This window comes from Poecile atricapillus, chromosome 2 (assembly GCF_030490865.1).
Source record: "Poecile atricapillus isolate bPoeAtr1 chromosome 2, bPoeAtr1.hap1, whole genome shotgun sequence".
NCBI classification, from domain to species: Eukaryota; Metazoa; Chordata; class Aves; order Passeriformes; family Paridae; genus Poecile; species Poecile atricapillus.
Window position 1 is genome coordinate 21660554 of NC_081250.1, and position 19814 is coordinate 21680367.

At 37.9% G+C, this 19814-nt stretch overlaps 1 protein-coding gene across 1 annotated transcript in view; it reads left to right on the plus strand.

The window, feature by feature from the left end:
• The first annotated feature begins 659 nt into the window (after nucleotides 1-659).
• RUNDC3B (RUN domain containing 3B) overlaps nucleotides 660-19814 on the plus strand; it is a 50867-nt gene continuing 31712 nt past the window's right edge. Inside the window, exons 1-4 of the mRNA XM_058833466.1 lie at nucleotides 660-1026; nucleotides 7854-7969; nucleotides 15515-15648; nucleotides 17707-17792. Of these exons, the coding sequence (XP_058689449.1) occupies nucleotides 923-1026; nucleotides 7854-7969; nucleotides 15515-15648; nucleotides 17707-17792 (440 nt within the window). The 5' untranslated portion in view covers nucleotides 660-922. The remainder of the gene's footprint in view (nucleotides 1027-7853; nucleotides 7970-15514; nucleotides 15649-17706; nucleotides 17793-19814) is intronic.

The following is a 19814-nucleotide window of genomic DNA, read 5'->3' on the forward strand; positions in this document are numbered from 1 at the left end:
TCTTCCAGAATTCACGCAATTCTGTGTCTTGTAGCCAAGGCAAAGCCCTATAGCCAGAGCTCTTCCAAGCATGCCTTAGTTCAGAGCTGGGCCAGCTGTAGTTTGGCGGCAAAGTGTACTCCCACCTCATTCCCGAATTCCCACAAGCATGGCCTATTTCATAAAGCATTGTCCAGCACTGCAACAGACCGCCCAGGATAGCGACGGACTCTAGTCCTGGAGGAGTTCAAAAACCAACGTGGCACTTGGTGGCACCTAGTAGATATGGTGGTGTTCAGTCAAAGGTTGGACTCGATGATCTCAGAGGTTTTTTCCAGCCTTAATGATTCTGTGATTCTATGATTCTAATTATTTCAAACTCCTCTAAAGGCTACAGCCAGGGAAGTTCTAACAAGCTAGACGCCAATGCGCTAAGAAGGGAAAGACCTGCTAACAATTAAAGGACAATTGTACAGACAATTGTAGAGACGCTTGGAGAGCCGCAGGGCTCCCTCGAGGTTCCGCCCCCGCGGCCGCCTCAGGCTCGGCTCCCCCCGCCCGCTTCCGCCGGGGCGCGCGCCCCCGAAGAGCGCCCCCCGCCCACGGGAGCGCCGCCAGGCGGCGCCGGCGCCGCGCCCCGCGCGCGCTGATTGGCTGGCGGCGCCGGCGCTCTGCGGCGCTGTGGCCGCCCGGCTGCCGGGAGCGGGGGGGCCGAGCCGCCCCCGCCGCGGGGTCCCCGCGCATCCCCGCCCGACCCGCCGCTGCCTCGGGCGCTCCGGGACCGGGCAGCGGGAGGAGGAGCGGGGAAAGCACGGGGGCCTCCTCATCCGCTTCCTTCTCGTCCGCGTGCGGCGGCGGCAGGCGCAGCATCCTGGAGAGCGGGAGGCCGGGAACAAAGGCTCCGCGCCAGCCCCGGCGGCTGCACCTGCCCTGCCCAGCGGAGATGGCGTCCCTCGGCTTAGGGGGGCTCAACGTCTCCGCCCGGAGGAAGAGCGTCCCGTCCCGCAACGCCGCGGTGGAGAGGCGGAACTTGATCACGGTGTGCAGGTGAGCCCCGGGCCTGCCCCGCCCGAGGGGACCGTCCCCCCTGGCTCCCGCCGCAGCCCGCGGGGCCCGTCCCGTCCCCGCTCCGCACAGGTAGGTCGGGGCAGGAGCGCGGGTGGCGGCCCCGCCGCAGCCCTGTCCGGAGGAGGGAGGCCGGTGCCGGCCCCCGCGGGGGTAGGGCAGCCTCCTCCATCCATCCTGACTCAGCTCCTGCGGGAGCGTTCGCGGGAAGGTGTCCGGGCGGCGGGCGAGGGGCAGGGGCTCACCGGGCAGTGCCGCTGCTGCGGAGCGTCGGATGGCCCCTTGTGAAGCGGGGGACTGAGAGGTTCCTTCTCGGCACCATGCTTGCGTTCTCGGGCGAAAGGCGGTGCGGGAGCAAGGCAAGGCAGGATGAGCTCTCGGCAGCGCTGGACTCGTGCGGGAACAGCTGGTGTAGCTGCCCTTGCATTGACGCGGCCCGGCCGCGGGTCGGGCTCGGAGTTAATGTGATGAGGTTTGGAGTTCATGGGATGGATCCGGGGGAAGAGGTTCGAGCCGCTCTGGAGGCCGCGGACCGTCTGCTTCTGCGATCCCGCCGGTGCCGCAGGAGCATCCCGAAGAGGCTGCGCTCCGGGATATTTTTATCTACGAAATCTAGATCAGGAGATCTGCAGTACTAAAGCTACTGTATTCAAATTTCTTTCTTTCTTGTTTTTTGGTTTTTGTTTTTTTAAGCATCTTAGTGCTGAGCTTATGCAAGCTTAATAACAGTTCCTATGACGTTCCATTTAAGCGTTTCCTCTGCTGTCACTGTGGAATTCATGCAGCATTTCCAGGTGTGCAGTAGTGATCTGTAACGTCATGGCAAACTTTTAAATATGTGGATATGCTGGTAACAATGGCTCCATTCGGTCGTTTGTTTAAATTGCTTAATTTTGAAGTTATTAAAGTAATTTGAATATTATCTGGGAAAGGTCTTCAACATATTCATGAGGGTTGTGATATAATTGTAGTTCTTGCAAATCTTACTAAAGTGCCAGGACAGCTATTAGATAATTTTGTACCATCACCACTTAATGCTGCAGCAGGATTTTTAAAATCCCATAGAACCTCATCTTTTCCACTCTCATTTTTTTTCTTTTATGGTATACTGTTAGTAGAAGTAACTACTAGTACTAGTAAAGTGCGACTGTATCATTCATCTCATGAATTTGCTTCAGTATTCCTTCAAGTCGTAGTATCTGTGTTTGAGTAGCATCAGTACTATTCTGTCTTTTCCTGGACTTCTATGCTTATCACCGCTCCTACCTGTGAAAAAGATACACAACAACCAAAAAAAAAAAAAAAAAAAAAAAAAAAAAAATTAAAGTTTTTTTATCAAACCTGCTGAAGCAGCTTAAATAATAAAAATAGAAGTTTTCAATTTCACTGTTGTTACAAATATGGAGATATTTCTAATCTGTGTGCCCAGGAAAACACCAGTTTTATCAAGTAATGACACAATTGTACAGGATATAGACTGTTCTTTTGAAAGGAATATATTGTATTCTACAGAATTTTTTATGTTTTTCTACCTCCCACTTGAGAAGAACTCTTCTGTACTCTGTGCTGTTACATTGTTTTTTTGCTTTATTTGATGCCCTTGTCCTGAAGTTGAAATGATGGTGTAATGTATTTAAAAACGCTTAGAAATCTGAGGGAATTCAGTTACACACATAAAAATCAGAGAGCTACTGCAGAAAGTGCTTAAGATTGTGTATTTTTATTATTTACAGTAAAGTGACTTACTTTTGCTTTATCTTCACAAAACCTGAAGTTCTCAGTTTGTGAATACACATTAAAATTTGGAAAGGATGTTGAGGGAAAAGGATTTGCAATATTATGATGTATGTACATTTATGTATTTTTTTATTTTGCCAATGTAAAAATAAATATTTAAAATATTTTTGTGTTTTACTGTAGTTACTACACATTTTCTATTTTAGAAAAGTGTTATTTGTTAGTAATAGCCAACTTAGTGTTGAAAAGAGTAAAATAATAGTCCTTTCCAATCAGAATTCTTTGAAAATAAGAAATTGTTCTGGTAAAAATTAGCTCAATTCAATCACATTTATATGGTATGGCCTGCTCCTCAGTGAAGGGGAAAGATCACTAGGAAGATACTCTTCTGAGTTACCATCTATTAACAGTCTCTGATAATTTAATGAATTGTTTTTGTCAAAGCTCCAGTTTAGCATATTTTTCCTCATTAGTTATACCAGCCTTTAGGGTTTTCATCTTTTCTTAGAGTGATGATATCTAACTCCTCTTGCAGATGTGGATAATTTCTTATATTTACAGTTTTGGAAGGAATAGTTTTTTTCCACTGAAATGTTGAATGTTACTGTAGCCATGGAAAGTGACATTAGATACTTAAGTTCCATAAACCAATTGCATGTGAAAGTGCGTGGCTGTGTTTTTGTAACTGCACAGCCATGATTTAAATTGGAATAATTCTTAGGACTTTTTTTTGTTTGAGTACATAATGCATGTTCTAAGCTTAGTCTCTCTCCTTACCTGTTTTCCCTTAAGTTTGGTCCCTTCCATTTTCCAGTAAGTGGCACTGAGATTTTTTACTAGTTATAGATTGTCCAACTTGTTTTAATCTAGTCTTCAATAGGATTCATAGATCAAAGATCCATATACAGAACAACTGAGACAGACTTTGGAAGTGGTGTTTGTAGCTTAAATGCAGAATGTTAGCACAGAGTTCAACAACTATTAGGAAATAAGTTTTTAAAACAGTGGTTTTGCTAATTCACGTAAAACCTGTTGCAGTGACATTGAGCCTTAGCTGAACTGTCTGGTTTCATGACCTAGCCATGTTTAGTATAAGGCGTATTGTATCATAATCTTAGGGATTTTTCTGTAGTAATAGTTTGAATTCTTTAAAATAGTATTTTAATGACACTTTCCAAATTGCAAGCTAAATAATCATGACAAAATACTTTCATTCATTTGAAAACGTAGAAGGAAATGCAGAATCTGACAAGGAAAAGGGACAGATTCATACAGCAGTCTAATTTCCTGCTTTTTTCTTTTGGTTAGAGGCTTGTTGCTGTTTTGGGAGTAAGCCTATAGATATGGAATGTATCCACAAAAGTTTTGGTTTTGGTTTGGAGTTATTCAAGAAACTTGGGATACCTTCTTACACATCTTGCAAAACAGCAGAAGAAGCTATCCTGAAAAGATTGGTTTAAATCTTTCTTATTCAAGAATGTCTCCATCTTACATAATTCAGAAGGTCTATTTAAGGTTGGAGAATGCTGCTGTTTCTGCATCTTCTTTCTGGCTCAAGCAAGAGTAGGTTTGTGACAGACAAAAATGTATAATAATCCAAAACCATCAGAGTTTATGGAGGTCATTTAGAAACACTGATACTGGAATCTCTTCAGTGGCAGTTACTGTATTAAAAAAACCCAGCAAAAGTTGGAGAGTAAAAGTTGTTGCAGTAACACAATGGGAAATGTTGGATAAAATTAATTTTTTAAAAAAGTCTTGAAGCAACAGGTATTATAGCAGCAGAAGCTACATTACTCAGCTGCTCTTACAGTCCGTTTAGAAGTTAACCCATGATGTGTAAGCAGACTGTTGCTCCGGAGTGCAGTGCTGCTGTGGCAGCCCAGTGGAGAAGAGATGGAGTGAGGTGGTGCTTGGGCTCTTTTCCCAAGTAGGAAGTGACAGGACAAGAGGAAAAAGCTTCAAGTTGCAGCAGGGAGGTTTAGATTGGGCATTCAGAGAAATTTCTCTGGGGAGGGGGTGGGCGGGTATTGGAACAGAATGCCCAGGGAAGTGGTAGGATCACCATTCCCAGAAGTGTTCCAAAAAAGTGTGGATGTGGCACTTGAGGACGTGGTTTAGTGGTGGACTTGGCATTGTTAACGGTTGGACTCCATGAATCATCAAGGTCTTATCCAACTTCAGGGATTCTGTGAAGATGGGAGAAATACAGGGAACCAAGGAAGCAGCTCTAGCTTTTTTTTTTTCTTCACAGCTCTTGTATACTTTAGACCTGACGTTTTGTTTCTTGACTTTCAGTCTCCATGTGGCTCCACATAACTGTGCAAGGCCATGGACTTTCTGATCTGGGGCCCATACACTGGAAACAACTTCAATGGCTGAGGAGAATTGCTTACTTAGTGCTTACAGTGTAACCGCTTTTCAAAGGCATAACTTCTTTATAACCTTAATCCTTTTTCCAGTATACATGGTAAACATGGTGAAGTGTGAATATCTAATATGCAAAATGTGCTCATGACTTTTAACTTGCACTTAAATATATGTTTGCCTCTTTGTAGTATTTGGAGAAAAAAAGATAACACACAAGTACTTGCCAAAGAGGGTTTTTTTTTAAATCTCAAAAAAATATTTCTAGTGAATCAAATTCTGCTTGGTAGTGCTGTTATCTTCCAGGTCTATGGAAGTAAGTACATCCTTGCCGTCCCTGTAAATTCTCCTAAAAGCAAATTTAACCAAACTTGACGACAAAGGTTTAGGGTTTTGCTGAAAGGGAAGAATAGACAGATGAAAATTAATATTTTTGATATTATGGCAGTAATATGAGCACTTAACACCATTTTGATGATGAGTTCTTAGACTGTCTTTTAAAACCAGACCCTAGGTATATTAAAAAAAAATTGTTTCCTGAAATATTAGATATTTTTTTCTTCAGTTGAGTTGCAGAATGCTTTAAAATTAAAAGAAATCAAAACTTATCTCTGATTTTTAGAAGTGTTTGTAAAATTGCTCTTAAGTGTTTCTTCTCGAATACAGCTCCATTTCTAATTAGGTATTCCATACAATGTTAATTAGTGCACTCTCCAGTATGACATTGAATACAGGAAAAATAGACATAGCTTTATATTGTACTCTACTTGATTTTGCAGTTTATGGATGATCATATCTCTGAGTTTTAAGATGATATTCCTGTATTCAGAGCAGTACATCACACTGCTAACTCACTGTCTATCTCGTGTATGGATCTGTGAGTGATATGCTGCACCATATCTTTTTCAGACCTACATGGTGTGGGAGGACTTGTCTTGTTACAGTTAATATTAGCTTAGTCATGGCATTGCTATAGGTATTTGTTTTTCAAAATGAAGGGGTTTTTTTAATCAAAAATTTCTCAGCTCTCGTGTAGCTTTGAGGAAGCAATAAGTTCTGCCATTAGAGGAGTCAATACCAGTTAACTGGTGGGCATGCATGTCTCTCACTCAAAATTGGTTAAAAACGTGGAGGAGTTCAAAACTGACTCATAATTTGGCACTGCAGGAGAAGCTTCCTCCTCCACCCTAATTCACTCCTAATTCCTGTTCTGCAAAAAAACATTACAACAATAGAAGCTTGCAGGAAAGGTAAAATAGGGAGTCTTGATTCAGAAGTTTACTGAGTAAAACAAAATTGAGTGTATACTCTTGAGCTATGTGTCAATTTAGTTTGAGCATATTAGTTTTGTTCATCAGAAGGCTGTGCTGACTCCACTAAGGAGGCAGTTACTTATGTACTACAGAGCATTTCAAAACAGAGCCAGTGTAAGGAGCTTCATTCCTGCCTATGCCTATAATGTGCTGATTCTTCAGCCGTGCCATAGAAGTACTGATGTTGAGATGCTGTGAAGCATATTTTTAATGAATGTATCCATATGTAAGAGTCACTTCTCCTCTCCTTTCCAGTACTAGAAAATCTAGAACAGTTCGTAGTGAGCACCATAAAAAGTAGAACTGGCAAAACTGAGGAAGCCAGTGCTCGCTCAAGTGTATGATCTGGGAGGAGCAGGCAGTGAGAACATCCTGAGTTGACAGTGTTGACATTTGGGTGTTGTGAAAATTATCTTCTCAGGCTGTTGCATGGCTCTTTTAATATAAATAAGATCGTTGCAAAAAAACATAATCAATACTTCAGATTTAATACTTTTGAGTTTGAGAATGTGTGAAATTTGTCTTGAAACTGAAAACTGGAAGAACAAGTTGCAGAAAGGAAAATAAAAATGGATGATGATTAAGATTAGGAAGGCTAAAGAAAAATATTTTTTTGTTACATTTGTTGGGGTTTAAACTATCCTCTGAATAAGAATAAAAGTTTGTATAAATGTAGGTGTAACTAAGCACAGCAAACTGGACAGTTGGCTAGTTACATCTTATCTGCTTTGTACAGTGACTTGATTCAGCCTTTCCAATTTAAGTGTTAGATCACTGAAATTGAAAGCTTTTCTAGCATAATAATGAAGTAATATAGTGGTGAATAAGGATTACCCCATTCACAGGGAAATTAGCTTAAGTGAATGCAGAGTTAAGAATGCATAAAAAATCATTGTTTTATAATAGGTCTAGGTTATTTTTGCATTAGGATGAAATTAGAGTGTTCTCATAATAGGATAAAGTTTGTATTTCTGATTATTGGACATGGATTTTGGGAACAAAAGGAGCACTGACAAAATGTCAAGCAAAAAATGGTTATGTTTAGGATTACAAAGAGAAACTGATGTTGGATGCTTTTGAGTACTTGTTTTTCTACAACATCATTATAATAGTTTAGAGAAGAGAAAAATAATTAGCTCATTTCTATGTGAAAGGAGTGGGGATTTTTGCTTTCTTTCTGTTTTTAAGGCTTTATGCCTAAGACCAACAATGACAATTGCACTTTCATGGTATATCTGAATGTTTTGTGTGTTCCTGTTGCTCTGACTGAACTTGAAATCATCAAGGTGGATTCTGGTTCCTTGCTCTTTCGGTTTATACAATCTACTGCCCTGCTATAGAGGACCACTAATAATTAATATAATTTATTATTGTCCTATATTTTTGCTCTAGGTTTTCAGTCAAGACTCTGATTGACCGTTCCTGTTTTGAAACTATCGATGATACTTCCCCTGAATTTAATAATTTTGCAGCCATTCTGGAACAGATTCTTAGTCATCGACTGAAAGGTACATTAATTAACTTCCTTACTGGTGATGATTTTGCCATGAGCATTTGTTTGTACGAAACCAATGTGCATCTGTACGAACTCCTTGATGCTGAATGAAAGCATTTGCTTTCTTTGTGTGTCTGGCCTGTTGCTGTTACCTTCCGTATTTTCTGCATTACTATGTAAAAGTGAAAGCAACTATTACTGTGAAACATGTTTCCAATGATCTTGTTGGAAGCCTTCTGGGCTGGTAATTAAGCAAGTGAATGTTGCCACGGTGCTGAGCTCTGTCTGCTTTTCTGCTTTGTGATAAGACTGTGTTCTAGGAGCCTAAAAGACAATTATGTTATCTGCTTCAGTAGGAGCTAAAGAGCAAATCTGGTGCTGCCCCCATGTCTTTCTCCCTTCCTTGGTTTTGTTGCCTTCTTTTCCAGATACTGTTTTTAGATCCTTTCATTCTATTGCCCCACCCCTTTAGTGAAGATGGTTTTTCTGCTGGAATATCCTGGATTAGATTGCTTTTGAGAAAGGTCAATTGTTGGTTTTCTTCTTGTATCAAGTCAGGTGTTCTAATTCCAGATAATGTCTGTTTGCATTTTCCAATTGTTCTAGAGGAAGCTGCTTTGCTCAGAACAGTGTGCTTTAGCAGTAACAGTTACTAGAAGAGAACTTTGGAAGTGTCTTCTAGTTTCTCAGTTCTGTCTACAGTTTCTGAAATGATTTGAGGATTATGAAGAACATCATAATCATCTAAATATAGATGTCTAATATGACAATCTACTCATTTTCATACTTTTTAAAATTCATAACCAAGCTTTGTGAACAATACTGCGTGTAGGCTGACATTTGAGTAGCACAATTACTACCTGCTGTGGTTCTGTCAGAGAAGGAAAAAAATGGTGCACAGTATGGTAGAAAGAGGGTTTGTCACATTGTGACAAAGATTTTTGGAGTGATTATGGGTACTTAGCAGCTTGACTCTGCAGGGAAATTGCTCTCTTTTCTCCTTCTCCTCCAGCTTCAGCAATATTTGTGCAAAAGTAATTTTAATTTTTTTTTTGTCAACATTCTTTTGCTTCACAGTCTTTTATTCAGGACAGGCAGTACAGAGAAGAAGCCTTGACAGGCTGGCAAATGGAATTTGCAAGTAAAAAATCATTTCAAGTGAGAAATGGAGAAATTCAAATAGCTAAATTTTTGTTTCAGTCTTCCCCTTGTAATTGCTAGTATGGTTTTCTAAGTTTGCAGAGTTAAAATTACAGAAAAGGCGGGAACTGGTGGATTGTGTTGCAAACAGAGAGTGTTTCGGTAATAAGCTAGTTGACTGCATGTAATTTAAAAAAAAAATAAATAATGAAAGAGAAATTGAGGTAAGAAATGTACCATGACACTTCAGATTTTAAGAGGGTATGTATTCTACACCATGGGGCTTGAAAGAAATTGTATTTTATTGATGGAATTGCCTAATAGATTCTGAATGCTTACTTTGTGTCAGTAGGAATAGACTAAGAGCAGACTGGTGGTTGCAGTGGGTTGTATAAAGTGTTTTGAAACTGGCAGAACATATTTGATCTGTTTATCGGTGGTAAGATAAATAGCTTGATTGTATCAAAGTTGTCAGGATAATCGCATGGCAGTGTAGTTAAACGGATGATCCAGATTTGAGAGTTTAAGTATAGAGAATTTTACTTTCTTAAGGCCATGGCAACAGTTCTTAATCTTCACCTTCCTTTGGAAGTACTGGGTGAGGAAAGAAGAATAAAAAAAAGTACTTACTTTATGTTATAACGTATAAAGTTTACTTTTATTAGAAAACAGATTACTCATGACATTGTCCAGTTGTAATGAAAATCTCCATGACATTTCTTAAACTCAGTGTAGTTTGCTACAGATTTTTATTCTCTCCCTACTGCCCAATTTTGACTTTGTGCTTACCTTCCCTGGCTGTGGCCTTCACAGGGTCCCTTAGTGAGCCAGACCAAGAAGTCAGGCAGAAAACTGATTACTTTCCCCATAAAAACACTTTTTTAGCCCAGTTGCTTATATTCTTAAGAATATTTTACATACGGCTATTTTCTTAGTAGTAAAATGAGATTGGCAGAAACAAGCCAGCTCACACAACAGAGGTCTGTAAATGCTGCTTGAATATATGCATCTGTTGATGTGATACAGAAGACCTGGTACATATGGCACCAAAACAGTTCCAAAAAAAGGTAACATAATATGCTATGGCACTACCTTACATCTACATGTACTGGCAATAAGTATCAGTCTGGAATAGGCCACTGTTGACAGTAAAAGCAGTCTGAATTGCCCTAAGGATGAGAGAGTTTGAGCAAGCCATATTAGCTGTTTAAGGGATTGCCTTTAGCTGTTAAAAGTGGAGAGCTATTTCCCTGTACTGTGTAACACTACATGGGCAGTATACCTGGTACTTTCTACAAGTGCTGGGTGCACTGAGAATGTGGAGTAGACCAAAAATAGTAATGAGGAGGATATAAGGCATGTGTCCTTCATGGCATTGAAGTAAACTGTGCAGCATCCCTGCTGGGATGATATGATCCTACTGGACAGGACAGTTAAAAATCTTGAAAAGGGAAGAGAGAAGAACAGAAAAAGAGATGAGTGACTAATTACTCTTGTATTTCTTCTCAGGAATAAGCTTTTTCATAGTTTTACAATACAGCAGAGATTAAGTGTTACTTTGAGGGGGATACAGAGACAATGTATTTGAAGGTCCAAATAAAACCTATAGTCTTGAAAGGGATTTTACAAATTAGTGTACAAATGTATGTGTGTTTGATAATCTTTAAAGCAAGGTGAATCATTTCAGGAGCCATTTTTTTCTCATATAGATGTTTGGAATTTTTCCGTTCTTGACCATTCTGTGCTGTGGAGACGAAGCAGTGTCTTGTAGTCATATGTGTGGTTTCTTGTTTTCATTTCTGACCACATATTTTTCAGGTATATTTCCTGCAAGCATCTTTTTTATCAGATCAGCTAAGTATGTATGCGTAGTACAGAAATTGTAGGACATGGAAAGTGTTCAGCAACAGTACTTGGGATTTGATCTCGGGTATATCCAAGCTGATTTAAAACCTGAAGTAATTTCAAAGTGTTGTGTGCTTTATCTTTACTGTATAACTAGGTTGTGTTATTTTCTGCCTTTTCTATCACTTTACGTTAGTGCTAAGTGAGTTAGTAGTGAAAAACGTGAATGTGTACTGTAGATTTCTATGGCCGTCATCTCAAAGATATCTCTGAAAACTAGTCTACTGGATGTATTTACTGACTTACTGTGTTTTCAGTGTAATAACCTCTGTGCAGCAAAAATGTTTAATATCCAAACCGCTAGCCAGTATGTGTGTTTAGAAATAGTGCCTGGTGTCAGTGTGTAAATGTATCTAGTGCATCTTGCTTGTGACTTGTGTAGTTTTTGCATATCATGGTTACTGTGAGCACACTTGTCATCTGTATACTTACTTGCATTTTCCACTATGAGGACACAAAAAATATGCTGTACCATGTTATTTTGACACTTTCACAGCTTTGTGTGCCTATTTTCCTGTATGTTTAGGAGGCACTATAAACATGTCAAGAGCTTCTCCTGGGGTTGTTCATGGAAGCTGCTTTTGTCTATCCAATCTATGTGACTCCTAAATTTTGGGAATTCTTTGAGTAAGTAAGATGCAGCTTGTAGTGCTCTTTGTTCTGAGAGAAACAGAAGTCTGCTGGATTAAATAATTAAAATAATTAAGGAATGAAAAATGTAGGTTAAGGATATAAGAACTAAAGGTACTACTGTCATGAAAACTACAAAATAAACATACAGATGTGGTAGCCCTTTATTTGGTACAATAATGTTGTTAGCAGGATAGCTTTTTTTACTAGATCTAGTATCTATACACATATAGTGACGCATTATTCTTTTTGACTAAGAAGAAACAAGAGAGCTCTTGTGTCATTTATGGTTTAGTTTATTCTTCTTGTATAGAGAAAAAGTGTAAATGAATTTATAATTGTCTTGGAGGACTGAACTGATGAACTACTCTAAGTATTCAATAACCCATTTTGTAGGCTTGAAATAAGGGTAGGTATCAGAAATTCCTCAAAGATCACACCAGTTAATTAGCAAAAAGTTGTACTAAAACTTTTTATTGGATTGAAAAATTTGTTGCAAACTAAATAATATAGAGAAATCTGGAGAAAACATGTCTGTACTTTGGAGCATCTTATCATTACTTCTTTGCTACTGTTGAGCTTTGTAAATTAAATTAGACTATGATTGAATAGGGACCAAACTGTTTAATCTTATTTGTGAAAAATTTCTTGGGCATGAAAAAGATCTCTGATAATTGTGGATGTTTGTATCTAGTTGTCGGAACAGAAATGGTTGTTGATACAAGTAGGTGTGCAAAATTATGCACATTATGCAAAAATGTGGTGAAAGCAAAAAAAAAAAAATCACAATAATATTTCTATTTGCTTTGTAGTTCTGTAGACAGGAATGGAATTTATTTGAATGATGTTTAATATTACACATGCAGCTTCCATGCATACCTAACAATTTTGTTTGGCTGACAAAACCAGCATAATTTCTGTTAGAATAGCTGTCAGCTTCTACATCTTCAGATGACACATGAACTTGACAGTAAAGACCACATGCTCTTTGTTCTGTGCACCTCCTGAGAAAGTTCCTCTTTCCTTAAGAAGTACTTTGACAGAATGACAGTTCTATATTAAAACTAGCTCTCAATTTTATTAGATCTTTAAAAATTTAGATATGATTTTGAAATCATAGAACAGCCCAGGTTGGAAGGGTCCTTGAAGAATCATCTGGCCCAGTTTTTGGGGATGGGAGTCTAGATGAAACTATCTGGAACCCTGTCCAATCACATCTTAGAAACCTCCAGCAGTGGAAACTCTGCCACATCACTGGGGATGTTGTCTCAGTGAATTTTGGTTCTTTCTGTAAAAAATTTTCATTCTTGGGATGAAACTTCTCACAGTGCAACTTGTATGTGTTGCTTTTTGTCTTCCGTGTGGCTCCTTGTAAAGAGGGAGCCTTCAGCCTCTTTAAGGACTGGAAAACTGTGATGAGTTCCCCATTGAGCCTTCTCTGCCCAAGAGGAAAAAAAATCTAATACCTTCAGTCTTTCCCCATGGTATGGGTTCAACAGCAATTTGAACATCTTTGTGACCTTCCTTTGGTCTCTCCAATATGATCCTGCCCTTGAATTGTAGAGACCAGGACTGGACACGGTACTGCAGGCAAAGCCTGACAAGCACTGAGCAGTGGGAGCTGTTCCATTTCTCATTCTTGAGACTTTTCATGGCTGTGTGCATTGACTGCTTTGACAGACAAATTTCACATGCTGAAAGCTTTTAAAATTTTAGTAAATCTATAGTTTAATATCTTATTTAGTATTTCTTAAAATACATTCTCATTATTCTCAATTAGTCTTTTCCAGCATTTTTCTGTGAATAGATAGGTTGAGAAAGTTTTTCTTCAGATTGTATTAATTATGAGAGTGTAGGCAAGGTTTGCAGTTGTAGGGACAGAATTGTGAAATATAGGAGACCTTGGTTCACAAAAGGTGCTGAGCTTGCTGTGAGGTTCAAGTGAAGAACATTACTGCTGAAGTCTGAAATCCGTTGTACCCTCTCACAGAGCTGGAATGAGATGGGTGCCCACTGTAATATCACTGTATGTTGAATTATGGCCAGCTGGCTTTCTTGATCAGTGTAAACCAAGTAAGTGCTGGTATGGATTTCTGTTGTAAAGTTATTTCTTGTGTTAAATGTCTTTTTCAGGTGTTCATTTGTAAAAGGAATTGCCTTGCATTAGCAGAGAAAACTGGAGTGAAACTGTTTTTTGCTAAATATATTCTGCCCTTAAGATAGCTTGAAAAAAACCACAAAAGTTAATATATCATATTGCCTTTATTAGTTGGAACTGGAATTGCTGATATGGAGTCATCTTTACACCCTACCTGCATTTAGTTTTGTAGGTACAATTCCTAGGGCAGAAATGTTTTTGGTTTGGTGAAGAATTTGAAAAATATCTGTAGCTTTTGTGTTGTTAAAATGCTGTAGAATTTTCCTTGTGTTCCTCTAAACTAAAAGTAAGTTTGTAAAAGCACTTACCTTGTGAAATTTCTTTTATTTTAACCCTTAGAGCTGAGCAGATCTAAAGCTACCGTTACTGCAGTACCTTGGTATGCTATTTTTCTTTAGCATATTGGGTATTGTATATTAATTCTTCCTGCTTGTGCATTTTTGTATTTTTAAAAGGCTTTCATCATGCTTTGAATTTAATAAATGTATCTGTGGTGAAGAAAGGAGATGGACCACAGAGTCAAGTGACATACACCCTCTAGGGGAAGAAGAACCTGCCGCTTGAATTTATTCAGCTCATAGGGGACAGATATTTGACACTACTTTGGCTATGCTTGAAGCTACATCTAGTCATATCAGATAAAAATGCATATTTTGGATTTTATTTTTAGTATGTGTGATTTGAAGTATCACTTTAATATATTCTTTTTCGTGAAATCTGAGCTTTCTGCAGGAAAAGAGTTAGAAGTATTTCTCATACATTAGTAAAACTTCCTAAGTGCAATTCAAGACTTGAGATAAGATAAAGTTAGCTTAAAAATAAAATCTCATTTTATATGGCGACAAGGTTTTGCTTATAGCAATGCTAGCAGTCACCAGAGGACAATATTAACCTTACGTGTTCCATACCTGTTTGCAGGTATGTCCAAAGTGAGAACAGTGTGCTGTTCACTCTGAAAAATTGGGTTGAACTGTTGTACTGCTGCTGAAATTTATGTGGAGATGTTGCAAGTGCTGTGTAGTTTTGCCTTTCATTTTCTAAGTGCAATACATTGCAAACTGGAAGAAATGTGAAGGATTTTGGTTGTAGTTCCAGAAGGGGTAATAATCTGTTCAATTATTTTTGTTCAGCTTCTGAGGGAATGTTCTGTGTATACTCCAAAGAAATTGCAACAGAAAAACTTTTTTGCTTATGCATCAGCTTCTCTTCAAATGAAAGTACATTTTGAAAAATTCCAGTCTGCTCTTAAAATAAAGATAACACTACCACAGCAAAGTGGTATTTTGTATTTTTATTTATATAACTTTTTTTAAGAACAAAACTCTCTACTTGAGTGTATTAGTGAAATTTATATACTACCTATAGAAGTAGCATAAATACTTCTTGCCTCATATTTTTAAGTCAAAACTTTGTGCTATGTTGTGATTGAAGTGTTCTGTGAAGGACTTTTGAGTATTATTTTAGCACAACAAGAAGAAATAACCCAAGAAAATGCACATATATACACAAAGCCCTAAACTTCTCTTTGTGCATCGCTTCCAAACCGGGTTGCGCTGCATAATGCAACTTTTTTTACATCTGTGAGTCAGTTTTCAGTAGGAATTCATGGACTTGTTTGTATGGAATCCTTTCAGTAAACGCAGCATATTGGGGAATATTTAATTACATTTATCTCCAAAAAGCAGAGAGGGAGGTTCATAAATCTTTATGTATCTTGTATTTAAGGTCAGATCACCTGGTTCGGCTATGAAAGTCCTCGTAGTTTCTGGGACTACATTCGCGTAGCTTGCCGAAAAGTCTCTCACAATTGCATCTGCAGTATTGAGAACATGGAGAATGTCGGTTCTTCTAGAGCTAAGGTAGGGAAGAGAAAGGCTAAAGTGACTTTTTTATTGCATTCCTGTGACATTTCTGTACCTGTAAAAAAAAAAAATAGTACTTAGCTTACTCTACACATTTTTTCATTGTTTGAAATTTTTTTTTATGTGCCTAGTAAATATTTGCTTTTAAAAAGCCCCACTTTTGAATCGGAATGTATTTCCTTTAAGATTTCTTACTCAGAAGAAAAAATTGTCTATTCAATGATTGTGTTATATTATAAAATGATTGTCCTCATATTTTTTTACTTTACATAATTTTTTGAAAACACAGCATTTTAAGGGAAATTGAGTTCTTGTGGACATGCCAAAGAAATATTATAATTGTAGATATTGAGTGATTTTTTTTCTTTTCCCTTCTAATAATTTTGTTTCATGTAGAATATATGCACTGATAGGAAAGGTGTGATCAGCTCTTAAGATTTATTTTAAAGGTCTTTCTGAATTCTGAGATTTTAATAGCTATGCATATTTAAATTCAGTAGATAATAAGATGCATGGCTATTTTCTGAAATGTTCTTATAAATAAATTAAAACTTTCTATTACTCTGTGGAGTACTTCATGCCCAATAGTAGACAGAGAACCTAATTTGTGCAGTGAGTGTGGAGAACAGTGTTTAATTTTTTAGGGCATTACTTTGATTGTCTGGATATGAAAAGATGGAGAGCATGTTGACACAACTACCGATCATGTGCATCAGTTTGACTGGTGGTCCAAATAAGTGTCTTCCTTAGCCTGAAAGCTGTCAGCAAGGGTTTGCCAGTGCTGGTTGTCTCTGCTTTCACTGGAGGTGCATAGGCTTTGGTCCTCAGCTAAGCAGCATCATCACTTTCATGGTTTCAGTCATGTGCTAAATAAACGCGATATAAAGGCAGCTATCAGGTGAATGTCCTTTTAATTTCAGTGCACTCTATGTTAATTTTTTTTACTGTGCTGTTGGTATTTATGAAAGCAATTTTATTCAGTATTTCATAGAATCTTGGAATGGTTTGGATTGGAAAGGATCTTGAAGACCATCTAGTTCCAATTACCCTGCTGTGGGCAGGGATATCTTTCTACTCTCTTTTAGCTTGAAGCTGCTCCCCCTTGTCCTGTCACTACATGCTCTTGTAAAAAGTCTCTCTCCTGCTTTCTTGTAGGCTCCGTAGAAGGATACAGTTAGGTCATGCTGAAGTAGGATTATAATCTGGTACTGGTTCTGGTAGAATGTCTGTAGTGATGTTCAGCTAGATGTCAATAAGCACTGCATATATAAAGCATAAAGACATCTTACTATGTACATAAATGTTTCTATGTTTCTATGGTTTACAAGAAATGTTCCTAATGTTCTCAAAAACACAGTCATAACTGTGGCAGCCATTGAAATGTCTCCCTCTTGTAAGCTACAATCCTGTGCACTAGACCTGCAAACACAGGACAACGTGCTGTCCTAAGGGTTTTTTTTTAAAGTTATTGCTGTTGTTTATGGAACTGTTTGAGTGAAGTTTTGCTTTTGGATTCTACAGGATTTAGGCCTCTTGGATTTGATTTCATGTCTGTATTTTATATGAACCTTCTCTAACAATGTTGTTACTGAGAGGAAAAAATATTGCACAACTCATTTTTTTATGTAAATCCCTCAAATATTTGAACGAACAAAGATAATCACTTTGAGGACAAGTTACTGCCACTACTGTGGAAACAACTGGATGCTTCCAATACTATTGATTTTAAAATGTAAAGCTTTCTGCCCTGATCTGCTGCCTCTCACATACATGAACTTTCCAAAAAGCTGGAGCTTATAATTAAAGAAAAAAATCCGTCCACCTTCTCCTTAAAATTTTGGATAACTTTATTTCACAGTAAACTTTGTGTCCTTGTAAGAATGCATTTTTTATTTTCATTATTGGTATAATTAAATACACCCTAGCAACTGCTTCAGTTTAATGCTAGTTTTGTTAATCAGTCATTTAGTCAGGTAAACCGGTGGTATTGGTATTCAGATTGTAAAACTTTCTTTCTGTAATGCTTAAATATTTGATACCTGTTTCATCTTGCAGGGTCGAGCATGGATAAGAGTAGCACTTATGGAAAAACATTTGTCTGAATACATTTCCACAGCTCTGAGAGACTTCAAAACAACCAGGTCTACAAGAATTTGATTTTTGCAATATTTTAGTAAATGTTGTTGAAGTGAGGGATTTATGTTTGGTAAATGAATGGTTCACTTGATTTGTATAGTAAAGAATGTTATTAATGAAAGACCTGTAACCTAATGAATGATGTCTAGAGTTGGTATGGGTTTAGTTTTAGTATGGGTAAAACGGCAAAATTGAAAATCTTTTCATGACTTAAAAACATGTGGAAATAAGCCTGGAATTCTTGAAAAGTCAGAAGCAAAGAAAACCTCTCTAGAGTAAGAACTAAATCTGAAATAGTGGTGTAGTAAGGATAGATGTAGTATTCCTTTCAAAATTGGTAGAAAGACTAAGGACTCAGTTAAAAAAAAAAAATTAATAGTAACTTTTTCTGAAGAAAAAAAGAAAAGAATTCCAGGAACATCTTGAAAGCTGGAGAGTAGCAGAATTAGTGATCAGGCATAGCTAGTATTTTTGCTATGATAAGAAAAATGTGTAACACATTTTTGTTTTAACTTCTAATGATAAAAATGGGGACGAGAATATGCTCTATGATAAAGAATACTCTGGCAGTTTTGGACTGGTTTTAGATAATGTAATTATTAGATGATATTTTTTCTCATAACAGGTGTGTTTTACAGATTTTAGATGAAATCATCTGAATATAAGTGGATCTGTAGCATGTACTTATGTTGAGCTCTAAAAGTTTAGACATAATGAATGGGCTATTAAAACAGTAAGAATTTTCTCTGTAAGGATTTCTGGTCATTTATAGTTTGTTTTAATGCTATTTGTCCAAAGATCTCCATATATTTTGCAGCTGACTTTTAAAACACAACTAGGAAAACATCCCATTTCATTGCAGTTTCAAAAGGGTTGTTTTATTTTACCCAGATCTGCTTGCATTTATAGTAGACAAGAAGCACATAAAACAAAGAAAATCTGGAAAAAAATTGCTCATGCTGCTTCAAACTGAAAATTCACACGCATTTTTAAGGAGGAGGTGAGGAAGAGTAGGGTCACAAATTATGTAGTTAAGTAGTACATTCTTTGTCCCTGTTTTGGTAGTGTAGTTTGTTAGTGGATAGCAATGGTCTTATTTGATTAGCAGTTTCAAATTCATTTATTTGAACATGTTAATGTTTAATATATTTGAATGTTCTTTCAGTGGTATAGCTTTTGGAAACAACTTCTCTTGCATTCCAAACATAGTAAGTGCAAAGTTTCTTTTGAAGTAATATTTTAAAATACATCTAATGGAAATAAAAATTACATTTTCAGGTTTTGGTGGTATGGATTTCAAAGTTGCAAACGACAATATGGACATATTTTCTTTTCCCATGTGGAATTCCAGATAACTAGTAACTGACTTGATTTTTTGGGTGATGCTTTGCATCATTTATTTAGCATTTTAAACAATATATTTTACTTTATGCATATTTAATAATTATTTGTATAAACTTTGAATTTCTTGTGTTACACATGTATGTAGCATACGAGATTATCTATCATGCTGTTAGCTCTTTTTAAACCTCACTAGTGTGTTTAGGTGCCTGGAGTTAGTTCAATGAAGCATTGCATTCTTAGTGCTGTATGTGCATATTACACTTAGAAGAGGTGTTGGATTAAGCATGGGCACAGAATTATTTTTCTAATGAATTGGTCAGACTCTTAAATTATAGCAGACTGTTGTGTTGAGATGTCAAGTGTTTAGCACTGAATGAAGATCTGTGGGTTTTCCAAGTTGGTTTGGCTGGATTGCTGCAGCTGTCTTTAACACTGGCACTGCCTGGCTAACTTCCATTGAAGGTGTGCCCTGTCCTTTTTGTGTGATTTCTTCCTAGGCACTATTTTACAAGAACTCAGTGCAGATTGGTGCCTGGCAGTGATTTTAAAAATGCCAGTGAAATGACTGGTAAGATCTGCATGTACTGGAGGCACTGCTGTTCACAAGTAAGAGTCACTGTGCTGAATCACACTGTGCAGTCCCTCTAGCTCAGTGCTCTGGCTCAACCAGCTTAGCATCCCAG